We start from the raw sequence: 13,744 nt of genomic DNA, 5'->3' as shown, positions 1-13,744 counted from the left end.
TATCAAATATCATATTGGTAACAGTAACAGAATTATACCAAGATACAAACTAAATATGAAATGGATTCTTCACCACCAAAATACGAGGTTAATGGTCAAAATAAGCAGGGGGGGGGGGGGGTGTTTTGAATATATCACCATATATCACCAAAAAAAAAAAAAGAATATACTATCACCATAGTACCTTTCAAGTGCTTCTTTGAAGTATCTCTCATGATAAACTGGAATGTCATCACCTACTATTGTCTTCATCTGTTCATGCAGTCGACCTACTGTATACACACCACTCTCCATTTCACCGTCAAGCCATCCGCAAAGCCGGTGGAAGGCATTTTCCTTGCAACTATGTACAGGCCTGCCTGGTTTCTGAAGAAAAATAGAAACGTTCATTGTCATGATAGATTGAAAAGAAACAAAGTACGTCATTTTATTAAATAATTATAAAGAAATAGTGCAATGGAGAAGGAAAAAGATATTAACAGTTTGAAGAAACTGCAAGGACGAACGTACAAAAAACTAGCTTGTTTCATCAAACGAATTTTCTTCAAAATGAATTGTTTAAATGTGTGTAGGACCGTTTATTTCAAAATGACCGCTTATAAGCCTCGACCAACTGTTTATTTCAAAATGACCGCTTATAAGCCTCGACCAACTGTTTATTTCAAAATGACCGCTTATAAGCCTCGACCAACTGTTTATTTCAAAATGACCGCTTATAAGCCTCGACCAACTGTTTATTTCAAAATGACCGCTTATAAGCCTCGACCAACTGTTTATTTCAAAATGACCGCTTATAAGCCTCGACCAACTGTTTATTTCAAAATGAGCCGCTTATAAGCCTCGACCAACTGTTTATTTCAAAATGACCGCTTATAAGCCTCGACCAACTGTTTATTTCAAAATGACCGCTTATAAGCCTCGACCAACTGTTTATTTCAAAATGAGCCGCTTATAAGCCTCGACCAACTGTTTATTTCAAAATGACCGCTTATAAGCCTCGACCAACTGTTTATTTCAAAATGACCGCTTATAAGCCTCGACCAACTGTTTATTTCAAAATGAGCCGCTTATAAGCCTCGACCAACTGTTTATTTCAAAATGACCGCTTATAAGCCTCGACCAACTGTTTATTTCAAAATGACCGCTTATAAGCCTCGACCAACCGTTTATTTCAAAATGAGCCGCTTATAAGCCTCGACCAACTGTTTATTTCAAAATGACCGCTTATAAGCCTCGACCAACTGTTTATTTCAAAATGACCGCTTATAAGCCTCGACCAACTGTTTATTTCAAAATGACCGCTTATAAGCCTCGACCAACTGTTTATTTCAAAATGACCGCTTATAAGCCTCGACCAACTGTTTATTTCAAAATGACCGCTTATAAGCCTCGACCAACTGTTTATTTCAAAATGACCGCTTATAAGCCTCGACCAACTGTTTATTTCAAAATGACCGCTTATAAGCCTCGACCAACTGTTTATTTCAAAATGACCGCTTATAAGCCTCGACCAACTGTTTATTTCAAAATGAGCCGCTTATAAGCCTCGACCAACTGTTTATTTCAAAATGACCGCTTATAAGCCTCGACCAACTGTTTATTTCAAAATGACCGCTTATAAGCCTCGACCAACTGTTTATTTCAAAATGACCGCTTATAAGCCTCGACCAACTGTTTATTTCAAAATGACCGCTTATAAGCCTCGACCAACTGTTTATTTCAAAATGAGCCGCTTATAAGCCTCGACCAACTGTTTATTTCAAAATGACCGCTTATAAGCCTCGACCAACTGTTTATTTCAAAATGACCGCTTATAAGCCTCGACCAACTGTTTATTTCAAAATGAGCCGCTTATAAGCCTCGACCAACTGTTTATTTCAAAATGACCGCTTATAAGCTTCGACCAACTGTTTATTTCAAAATGACCGCTTATAAGCCTCGACCAACTGTTTATTTCAAAATGAGCCGCTTATAAGCCTCGACCAACTGTTTATTTCAAAATGACCGCTTATAAGCCTCGACCAACTGTTTATTTCAAAATGACCGCTTATAAGCCTCGACCAACCGTTTATTTCAAAATGAGCCGCTTATAAGCCTCGACCAACTGTTTATTTCAAAATGACCGCTTATAAGCCTCGACCAACTGTTTATTTCAAAATGACCGCTTATAAGCCTCGACCAACTGTTTATTTCAAAATGACCGCTTATAAGCCTCGACCAACTGTTTATTTCAAAATGACCGCTTATAAGCCTCGACCAACTGTTTATTTCAAAATGACCGCTTATAAGCCTCGACCAACTGTTTATTTCAAAATGAGCCGCTTATAAGCCTCGACCAACTGTTTATTTCAAAATGACCGCTTATAAGCCTCGACCAACTGTTTATTTCAAAATGACCGCTTATAAGCCTCGACCAACTGTTTATTTCAAAATGAGCCGCTTATAAGCCTCGACCAACTGTTTATTTCAAAATGACCGCTTATAAGCCTCGACCAACTGTTTATTTCAAAATGACCGCTTATAAGCCTCGACCAACTGTTTATTTCAAAATGAGCCGCTTATAAGCCTCGACCAACTGTTTATTTCAAAATGACCGCTTATAAGCCTCGACCAACTGTTTATTTCAAAATGACCGCTTATAAGCCTCGACCAACCGTTTATTTCAAAATGAGCCGCTTATAAGCCTCGACCAACTGTTTATTTCAAAATGACCGCTTATAAGCCTCGACCAACTGTTTATTTCAAAATGACCGCTTATAAGCCTCGACCAACTGTTTATTTCAAAATGACCGCTTATAAGCCTCGACCAACTGTTTATTTCAAAATGACCGCTTATAAGCCTCGACCAACTGTTTATTTCAAAATGACCGCTTATAAGCCTCGACCAACTGTTTATTTCAAAATGACCGCTTATAAGCCTCGACCAACTGTTTATTTCAAAATGACCGCTTATAAGCCTCGACCAACTGTTTATTTCAAAATGACCGCTTATAAGCCTCGACCAACTGTTTATTTCAAAATGACCGCTTATAAGCCTCGACCAACTGTTTATTTCAAAATGACCGCTTATAAGCCTCGACCAACTGTTTATTTCAAAATGACCGCTTATAAGCCTCGACCAACTGTTTATTTCAAAATGACCGCTTATAAGCCTCGACCAACTGTTTATTTCAAAATGACCGCTTATAAGCCTCGACCAACTGTTTATTTCAAAATGACCGCTTATAAGCCTCGACCAACTGTTGAATGCCTCTTTTGAAATGTGAATATTTGAATGTATTTCACGTTGTGACATACTTTACTATTCCGCAGTACCCCATATTACAAGGAACTTAACAAATATGTACATGTATGTATATTGTATTAATATACTTACATTGCATTGTCCTGGAACATTGTACATGGAACAGTAGCATTTATTATGATAGACGGCCTCTTCCGCTACAAGATCTGCCATTCCTTCCAAGCGTCCTTTCACAGCCATTCCAAGACTATCTTTTCTTTCACTTGCGATTCTCAGAAGTGATTTCTTTAGCGTCATAGTTGATGCTCGATGTATGGTCTGCTGTCTATCAGGATGTCTTTCATCAAAATGGATGTCCTCGTTGCATATGAAACATCTTTCACTGTACGGAAATCGAGTAGAACCCTGGCCTGAAAACATTACATGAAAACATGGACAAAGTTAGTTGCCGTCCCATGTAAATCACCATACTAACTTCAAACATTCAAAATTCAAACAAAATAACATAAAACAGGTATGGGCTTGGAATCTTAATGAAATTTACATGAATCAAGTAAAGAATTACTTTATCTTACCAACAACTTTGTCATCATTTACTGCTCGAGACACCTTTTGTCGCTTCGGTCTTGGTGCATGCTCTTGCTCCTCAACATCTGGCTCCTTTTGCATGAAAAGGGTTCGGCATCTACGATGGACTGTCATAGGAGTGTTGCTACTCCATTTTTGTTCCAATCGCTCCAATAATGAAGAGTTGTTGATAAGTCTACACTGCTCTATTAGATTCTCATATCCCTTTCTGTACAACCTCTGTAGCTTTCCTGCTTCGGAAAAGTCCTCACTACATATTTCACATATATCCATCCTGGTAATTTTGTTATTTTACAGTATTGTTCCAAAGGCCTCAGGGAACTTTTGGGACATCTCACTGCACTGGGGTAGTCAAGGTACATGTAGGCTAGCTAGGTTTTCTCAGTAATCACTCCTGAAACAAAGACAAAACAAAGACTTCATTCATGCAATATATAGTGTTTTAGTCTAGGGTCAATGACATTTGATCCCAAGAAAGGTAATTTCCCCCTCCCCCTCTGCTCTTGGAATAAATAATAACCCCCATATCCACCACGTAAGTTGAAATTAACCTCTTCGGTTTTTTTTTTGCTCATTTTTATATAATATGGTAATTTTCCTGTTATAAATATGACATTTTAGTGATAAAACAGCTTTTTTGACCTTTGACCTCATTTTCAGAGGTCAGGATTTGGTCCCAAGGGTCAATAATTATCTTATGTCATCTTCTTTCGTAATCCTGTGCATTTTGACACCAAGATCATCTATATACCATATTTTGTTGCTGAAATACAATTTTATATGATTTAGGCAGAGGTCAATGACCTTTGACCTCTAATAAAAAGGTTTCCCCAACCCCTATCCCTCCTTACTTTTTTTTGGAAGTTGTCCATACCCATACCCACCAAAATCAGTTGAAACTAGCTTCTTTTAAATTTTTTCACAGATTGGCTAATATATGGCTAATTTAGGGTTACTAAATGTCAAAATATCATTCCAGAGTCTCACGTGCAGGTGTTGTCTCATTCCAGAGTCTCACGTGCAGGTATTGTCTCATTCCAGAGTCTCACGTGCAGGTGTTGTCTCATTCCAGAGTCTCACGTGCAGGTGTTGTCTCATTCCAGAGTCTCACGTGCAGGTATTGTCTCATTCCAGAGTCTCACGTGCAGGTGTTGTCTCATTCCAGAGTCTCACGTGCAGGTGTTGTCTCATTCCAGAGTCTCACGTGCAGGTGTTGTCTCATTCCAGAGTCTCACGTGCAGGTATTGTCTCATTCCAGAGTCTCACGTGCAGGTGTTGTCTCATTCCAGAGTCTCACGTGCAGGTGTTGTCTCATTCCAGAGTCTCACGTGCAGGTGTTGTCTCATTCCAGAGTCTCACGTGCAGGTGTTGCCATTAGCTTCCACTTAGTATGTGACCCATTGTACACTGGCAAAGAATTAATAGAAATGAGAATCGCTTTGCCAGATAATCGACATCTGACAGGATGGTGCAGAGGCGCGTATTTCCTGCCTAATCTGGGTTTGATTCATTAACCTGACTATAAACCGCACAGATTGGTATTCCACAGGCAGGTGTTGCATCACAAGTTTGCTTGTCCCACAAATGGACGTTAAGCTGAGTATTCCCTTTACGAGCATTGTTTGGTGGATGTTAACGATACACAAGGATACACAGAGACATTTATGCATAAGGACGCCATTTGGCCCATCATGTCTGCACGACTTCAACACATCATTAATTCAATTTAACATCAAGTTAAATTTTCTTGAGGGGGAAGGAGTGGTGTGGAGGCAAGAGGTGTTTTGATGAGAACAGTGGGCAGGCACACACATTACTACGGGTGTTATGCAGTAACCTATGTTATGCAGTTATGCAGTACCTATAGAAAGTCTACACCCCTTTTCAAATTTTTCACCTTTTGTTACATTATAACCTTGAATTGAAATGCATTATATCAGACTTTTTCCACCTTTATTTGCACATCGTAACTCACGACTTGCAAGGGAAAAACAAATCCTACAAATTTTAGAAAATTAATTAAAAATGCGAAACTAGAATATCTTGGTTGGATAAGTTTCCACCCCACTGAGTTAATACTTTGTGGAAGCACCTTTGGCAGCAATTGAAGCTGTGAGTCTGTTTTGATAGGTCTCCACCAACTTTGCACACATTGATTGGGCAATATTTTCCCATTCTACTGTACAAAACTGTTCAAGCTCTAGTCAGGTTCACTATGTTAACAAATATAATTTTGTTCAAAAATTTGGGATTAGCAAACCTGTACATTTTTGGAATCTTCAGAGCATGGAGAATCTGAAAATCAATGTTGGCATTTGCACAGACACCTGCATGGCCGCCATTTTGGATTTTGAAAATGGCCGCCATAAAATACATATTTTGCGCTATCTCGGCTTCTGGTCAACCTAGAAACTTAATTAAATATGCTAATCCTATGTATTCTGGGTCAAGGAATCCAATAAAAGCCTCAAAATAGTGCTCAGGATTATAGAAAAGCAACAAACAAAAGTAATTGAAAACCATTGTCTTTATATTTGTGATATAACTATTACATAATACATGATATTGCAAGTCCTTTGAAGTTATAGGTTGTTATAGGAAGTTATAGGTAGTATCAGATGGAACTATAAGTCCTATACACAGGATCTACGAGGTCTATACCGTTCAGGAATATGCTTTTACAGATCTTCATCACTGTCCTGAGGGTCATTTTCGCAAAGGTTTCTACGCAAATGTAAACATTAATTTTTGGATTCCTCATGCTCTGAATATTCCAAAAATGTATAGTTTTGCTAATCTACCAAAATTCTGAACGAAAAAACATAGTGAACCTGACTACTCAGTCAATTTGTGTAGGGAGAATTGATGAACAGCTAGCTTCAAGTCATGCCACAAATTTTGATAGGATTTAGGTCGGACCTCTGGCTGATCCACTCAAGGACATTTATATTTTTGTTCCTTAGCCACTCCAGTGTAGCTTTTGCCATGTGCTTCAGGTCGTTGTCATGCTGAAACGTGAACTTCCGTCCCAATTTCCGCTTTCTTGCAGAGGGAAGCAGGTTTTCCTCTAGGATTTTTCTGTATTTTGCTCTGTCCATTTTCCCTTCTATCCTGACAAGTGCCCAGTCCCTGCTGATGAGAAACATCCCCATAACATGATGCTGCCACCATCATGCTTCACAGTAGGGATGGTCTTCTTTGGGTGTTGTGCTGTGTTGTGTTTGCACCAAACGTAGCATTTTGCATTTAGGCCAAAATGTTCCATCTTGGTTTCGTCACACCACAAAACCTTTTGCCACATGGCTACAGAATCTCCAGAGATTTTTTTTTGCGTACCTCAAACAGGACTCGATGTGGGCTTTTTTGAGTAACGGCTTCCTTCTTGACACCCTATCATACAGGCCAGACCTTTGGATATTGTTGTCACATGCCCACAGTGACAATCTTTTCCATAAAGGCCTGTAGCTCTTTCAAAGTTGCCACTGGCCTCTTTGTGACCTCTCTGATCAGTCTCCATCTAGCTTGGTCATCCAGTTTGGAGGGACGACCTGATCTAGGCAGGGTCTTGGGGGTAACGTATGCCTTCCACTTCTTAATGATTGTCTTGACTGTGCTCTAAAGGTTATTCAAGGCTTTTAAAATATTTTTTATGCCCATCCCCTGTTCTGTGCCTTTCCGCAACTTTATCCCGGAGGTCTTTTGAAAGAAATATCTTTATCCCGGAGGGTTTTTTTTTTTTGTATACAGAGTCAAGGCTCGTGTAAGAGCTAACACATTACACATGAAAACATGCACAGACACATAAAACATACAATAAAACATAATGCCTCCGGCCACCATCGGGGGCGGAGGCATAATAAACGGAGAGGGAGGCAAGATGGGGAGAGAGAGGAAAGCATTCAAGCACAACAAAAGTTGAGAACAGGGACGTCGGTAGATCTGTGGAAGCGAGAGGGCCGGTGGTGGTGGGGTGGGGGGGGGGGGGGAGGGGTACACGGTATAAAGCAAATGAACACTTATAGGAATTTCACGATAGACGTTGGAGATTGAAAGAGGTAGATTTGGGGAGTGTTAACAGGGGTAGAAAAGATCAAGATTTTGGATGGGGGAAGATAAGAGATGGTGGTGAACAGCTGTTTTAAAGACCTGGAGGGAGGTGAGGGATTGAAGAGAGTGTGGGAGATTGTTCCAGATGCGGGAGAAAAGAGGAATGAAAGAGTGAAGGTGAGCAGAGAGTCTTGATTTTGGCAGTTTAACCATAAGAGGGTTGCAGGCAGATCTTGTGCGACCTGTAGGAATATCTGGGGGACAGAGCACAGACAGAGCAGGGGAAGCTAGGCCGTAGATGAGTCGGTAGAAGACAGAAAGACCACCAACCTGATATTTTGCAGTCTTTGCAGGAAACCTACAGGCACAGCTGATTTTATTCTGAAATAATCAGTATCACTACAATTTAACACAAGTGGGGGCGAATTAATTTGGTGTGTGTTTTTGAAGGTGATTGGTTATACCTGAGCTAATTTACAATTGCAATTATAACATCATTGGCTGAGGTTGCAGCTGTGGCACTGATGCAATGTCCTCTTTTGGCTGCTATCTCCACACGTGAGTGGGTTTCAGGAGATGGAACGGAGATCTACGGGTCTCAAGATATCCAACTGTTTTGTGTTTTTGTGTTTCTAAGGGATGCGTGAAACACTTATTCACACTCACAAATATAGAAAGGCATGAATAATCTCATACACATGGTCTATTCACAACATGTATGCACACCTACACGTATACACCTACATACACATATATGTGTTTGGAAGTTGAACAATAAAATGTGTGTGTGTATCGTTTACAGCAGAGCAAGGTCTGCCTTTCAATCAGTCAAAGCCAGCACGAGGATGTCCCATTCCGTGCGCAGCCACGCCTTGTCATCTCGGAGCAAATGGCACTTACAACGACATGCTGACCATCAGGAGGAGGTGCCATATGTGATCCCCACTTTTTGCAGCAGGTCAGCCATAACTTACCAAACATGGAGAGACATTCATAATAATAAGGCATTAAAGGTTATTTTGAGGCCACATACAGTGTTTGGGTGAGGGAATTGGTCAATTGAGAGTGAATGGGATAGGTGTCAATTTTGTTTTTTGGAAAAGGAAAGGATTTCTATTCTAATCTTCTGGATTCTAATTTTCTGGAGCTGTCCGACAAGATTGTAAAGAAATAGTAGACTCAACTTTAAGCCGACTAGCCTAGGTTTGATTCTACACCTGACTATGAACTGTCTCACTGGATTCCCATGTGTTGTGTTGTTATGTTTCTAAATACCTCCATGACAACTCGAGATGGATGTTGAAGTGCCATTGATGAAATTGCAGTGCTGCTCACATCTCCCTCACCAATTGCCCTGTTCATCAATGTTACCAAGTCCATATAATGATTACTCCTGTGTTTGTTTTGTAATTTTATTGAACACAACCAACTGGTGTTGTTATGAAACCTGAATATTTAATCCAAGGACTTTTTTTTCTCAGCAAGCCGTCACCATGATACAATAGGAAACTTGCTAAACATAGCCAATGGTATTTATAGTCTGCAAATGAATGCCAGTGGAGAAAAGAAACCTCCCACCCTGCCTGGTCAATGCAACAACTAGGTGTGAAAGGCATTTGAGACTGAAATAAATGTAGATTATACGTCAGGACTCACAAAGGGCTGGCTAACGTAGGCTAAGGCTTCTATCTAAGCCATATTGGAACTGGTGAATCACGTGTTGGGAGACGAAACTTCTGGAGATCTCTGATATCTACTGAAATGAGGTTCCGATGCTGTGCCACGTAAGGTAGGATTTAGGTCTTCTCTTTATTAGCCCGTCCTCAATGCAGCGGGAGACTGGGTTTTGCAATCACTTTTTTGTGTCTGTCTGGGGCCTGAACGATTTTGCCATTTGAGCCATTCTCATCAAATTTTCCAAAAAAGGTTTATTATGATTCTTGGGGGAAATGCCAGGGGCATAGAAAAGGCCCCTTTATATGGTATGTGCCATATGGCAAATAATAGAAAAGAAGGGACATTCCATAGCTTGTATTAAGGGACATTCAAGAAATCTGGTGTGCATGCTGGACTACCCTTGTGTTCTTAGGAGGAACCAAGTTATGCTCTAGAAAAGTTCGTATAAAGGGGCACCCTACATCTGGCAAATAAAATACATTTACTTCTTCATGCAGGTGTATGAATCAAATTGGCGCCCCTTTACAGCCAATCGATCTCTCAGGAGTGACCCAGAGATCCCCCACATCCAGGATGCTGTACTCCCACCTTCACAAAGTCAGGGCCACGACAGAGTTATAGAGAGAGAAGAGAAGAGAAGAGAAGAGAAGAGAAGAGAAGAGAAGAGAAGAGAGTGAGAAAAGAAGAGACGAGACAGAGAAAAGAGGGAAAGGGGACCGATCGGCACTCTGTTACCTCGCTTGCCTGACGAATCTGGGCAGCAGGGGAGAATGGGGAAGATTTGGCCCCAGACTTGCATGAGGGGGAGAGGGGGGTACAACCACTGTGAAGAGGCATCACCGATAGTTGTTGTTCAACTATGTTGTGCTCACTGGTGGCTCCAGAGGTCCTTTAATTTCAAGCATTTTGTTACCCTCACCTGAGGAGAGGGTATTACATTTGAGTCCGTTTGTTTGTCTGTCTGTTTGTTTGTTTGTCTGTCTGTTTGTTTGTCTGTCTGTTTGTTTGTTTGTCTGCACAGAACAAATATGATTTTCTCTGCAACCGTTGGTCAGATTGACAGGAAATTTTCACCATAGGTGCAACTCCACCTGTATATTGTAGTGATAATTATGACGTCATAGGTCACGTGGTTCGGCCGCCATCTTGGAAAAACCGAAAACATTTGCACCTCTATTTCTCCGAAAGCGCTGAATAGAAAAAATTGAGACATGGCTCATTATAAAGAACTCTCCATGTGGAATAAAATATCTTCATGACAATGTCATAGGTGCCTCCATTATGACGTCATAATACGACAAGTACAAAACTTCATCCTATCAAGATGAAATTTATTGAGCGTCATGTAGGCATAAATTGGTGGAGGAAAAAAGATAATAATGGCGTCATCGGTCACGTGGGTTGGCCGCCATCTTGGAATAACCGAAAAAATTTGCACCTCTATATCTCTGCAAGTGCTGAATAGAAAAAATTGAGACATGGCTCATTGTAAAGAACTCTCCATGGGGAATAAAATATGTTAATGATGATGTCATAGGTGCCTCCATTATGACGTCATAATACGACAAGTACAAAACTTCATCCGATCAAGATTAAATTTCTTGAGCATAATCTAGGAATAAATTTGTTTAGAAAAAAAATAATTATGACGTCATCGGTCACATGGTTCGGCCGCCATATTGCTTTAACAAAAAAGCCTTAAAAACCACTGAAAATACATCCTGGCAAGGGTTTGCAATCTCTGATTGCTCTTTCCTGTTTCTCTTGCGATATGGAACTATCAGCTTCAGTGCATAGGAAGACATAATAGTTTAAATCTCACTTGTATTAGCTGCAGGTAGTGTCAGATTGTTTCATTACAAAAGAGTACATGTTGGATTGTTGGTAACTAAACAGCTCATGGCATTGAGCATTTCCTATCATTCTCAGGAAAAAACTACCAGTGAATGTGCATGAGCGCCGGATGTGGGGGATGTCCTCCTTGAGGGAAGACCAGCAACGTATGCGGATCCTCTTTGCTAATGAACTCGCTAAGATTGAAGAAGGTGTACTGAAGGTGCGGCACATTGTGCTTGAGCGGACCGAGATGAGTGAGATGCGTAGAGAGGTGGGTATGTGTGAGGCGGGTCTTATCACTGAGCACGCTTACCGTCCATAACATGATCATGCTTTAAGTTTGTGCAACACAAAATCATTTATTGGCAGTGGAGATAGTAATATTTACAATGTTGAAGCTGTGAAGCTGCTTCAATGTTTGGCTATGCCCTTCCTTCCATCCGTCCATCAAAAATGGCAAAAGAAGGAGAGAAACCTTTCTAACCCACTGCGTTTAATTTCAAAGGATTCTAAAATGTAATTCTAGTGGGTTCTAAAGGGTAATTCTAAATGGTGCTAAAGGGTAATTATAAATGGTTCTAAACGGTAATTATAAATGGTTCTAAAGGGTAATTCTAAATAGTTCTAAAGGGTAATTATAAAAGGTTCTAAAGGGTAATTATAAATGGTTCTAAAGGGTAATTCTAAATGGTTCTAAAGGGTAATTATAAATGGTTCTAAAGGGTAATTATAAATGGTTCTAAAGGGTAATTCTAAATGGTGCTAAAGGGTAATTATAAATGGTGCTAAACGGTAATTATAAATGGTTCTAAAGGGTAATTCTAAATAGTTCTAAAGGGTAATTATAAAAGGTTTTAAAGGGTAATTATAAATGGTTCTAAAGGGTAATTCTAAATGGTTCTAAAGGGTAATTATAAATGGTTCTAAAGGGTAATTATAAATGGTTCTAAAGGGTAATTCTAAATGGTTCTAAAGGGAAATTCTAAATGGTGCTAAACGGTAATTATAAATGGTTCTAAAGGGTAATTCTAAATGGTGCTAAAGGGTAATTATAAATGGTTCTAAACGGTAATTATAAAAGGTTCTAAAGGGTAATTATAAATGGTTCTAAAGGGTAATTCTAACTGGTTCTAAAGGGTAATTATAAATGGTTCTAAAGGGTAATTATAAATGGTTCTAAAGGGTAATTCTAAATGGTTCTAATGGGTAATTCTAAATGGTTCTAATGGGTAATTCTAAATGGTTCTGAAGGGTAATTCTAAATGGTGCTAAATGGGGAATTCTAAATGGTTCTAAAGGGTAATTATAAATGGATCTAAAGGGTAATTATAAATGTTTCTAAAGGGTAATTACAAATGGTTCTAATGGGTAATTATAAATGGTTCTAAAGGATAATTCTAAATGGTCTAAAGGGTAATTCTAAATGGTGCTGAAGGGTAATTCTAAATGGTGCTAAAGGGTAATTATAAATGGTTCTAACGGATAATTATAAATGGTTCTAAAGTGTAATTCTAAATGGTTCTAAAGGGTATTTCTAAATGGTTCTAAAGGGTAATTATAAAAGGTTCTAAAGGGTAATTATAAATGGTTCTAAAGGGTAATTCTAAATGGTTCTAAAGGGTAATTATAAATGGTTCTAAAGGGTAATTATAAATGGTTCTAAAGGGTAATTCTAAATGGTGCTAAAGGGTAATTATAAATGGTGCTAAACGGTAATTATAAATGGTTCTAAAGGGTAATTCTAAATAGTTCTAAAGGGTAATTATAAAAGGTTCTAAAGGGTAATTATAAATGGTTCTAAAGGGTAATTCTAAATGGTTCTAAAGGGTAATTATAAATGGTTCTAAAGGGTAATTATAAATGGTTCTAAAGGGTAATTCTAAATGGTTCTAAAGGGAAATTCTAAATGGTGCTAAACGGTAATTATAAATGGTTCTAAAGGGTAATTCTAAATGGTGCTAAAGGGTAATTATAAATGGTTCTAAACGGTAATTATAAAAGGTTCTAAAGGGTAATTATAAATGGTTCTAAAGGGTAATTCTAAATGGTTCTAAAGGGTAATTATAAATGGTTCTAAAGGGTAATTATAAATGGTTCTAAAGGGTAATTCTAAATGGTTCTAATGGGTAATTCTAAATGGTTCTAATGGGTAATTCTAAATGGTTCTGAAGGGTAATTCTAAATGGTGCTAAATGGGGAATTCTAAATGGTTCTAAAGGGTAATTATAAATGGATCTAAAGGGTAATTATAAATGGTTCTAAAGGGTAATTACAAATGGTTCTAATGGGTAATTCTAAATGGTTCTAAAGGGTAATTCTAAATGGTGCTAAAGGGTAATTCTAAATGGTGCT

General features: G+C 38.9%; 1 protein-coding gene across 1 annotated transcript in view; it reads left to right on the top strand.

Moving 5' to 3' along the window:
- The window catches only part of LOC137423074 (myomesin-1), a 126,461-nt gene that overhangs the window by 16,592 nt on the left and 96,125 nt on the right, over positions 1-13,744 (top strand). The window contains exons 3-4 of the mRNA XM_068109864.2: positions 8,682-8,837; positions 11,486-11,663. Of these exons, the coding sequence (XP_067965965.2) occupies positions 8,682-8,837; positions 11,486-11,663 (334 nt within the window). The remainder of the gene's footprint in view (positions 1-8,681; positions 8,838-11,485; positions 11,664-13,744) is intronic.

Source organism: Myxine glutinosa, chromosome 3 (genome assembly GCF_964187855.1).
Source record: "Myxine glutinosa chromosome 3, kmMyxGlut1.1, whole genome shotgun sequence".
In the NCBI taxonomy this organism is placed as follows: domain Eukaryota; kingdom Metazoa; phylum Chordata; class Myxini; order Myxiniformes; family Myxinidae; genus Myxine; species Myxine glutinosa.
Note: the sequence above shows the minus strand (reverse complement) of the source record. Positions and strands in the feature narration are given on the sequence as shown.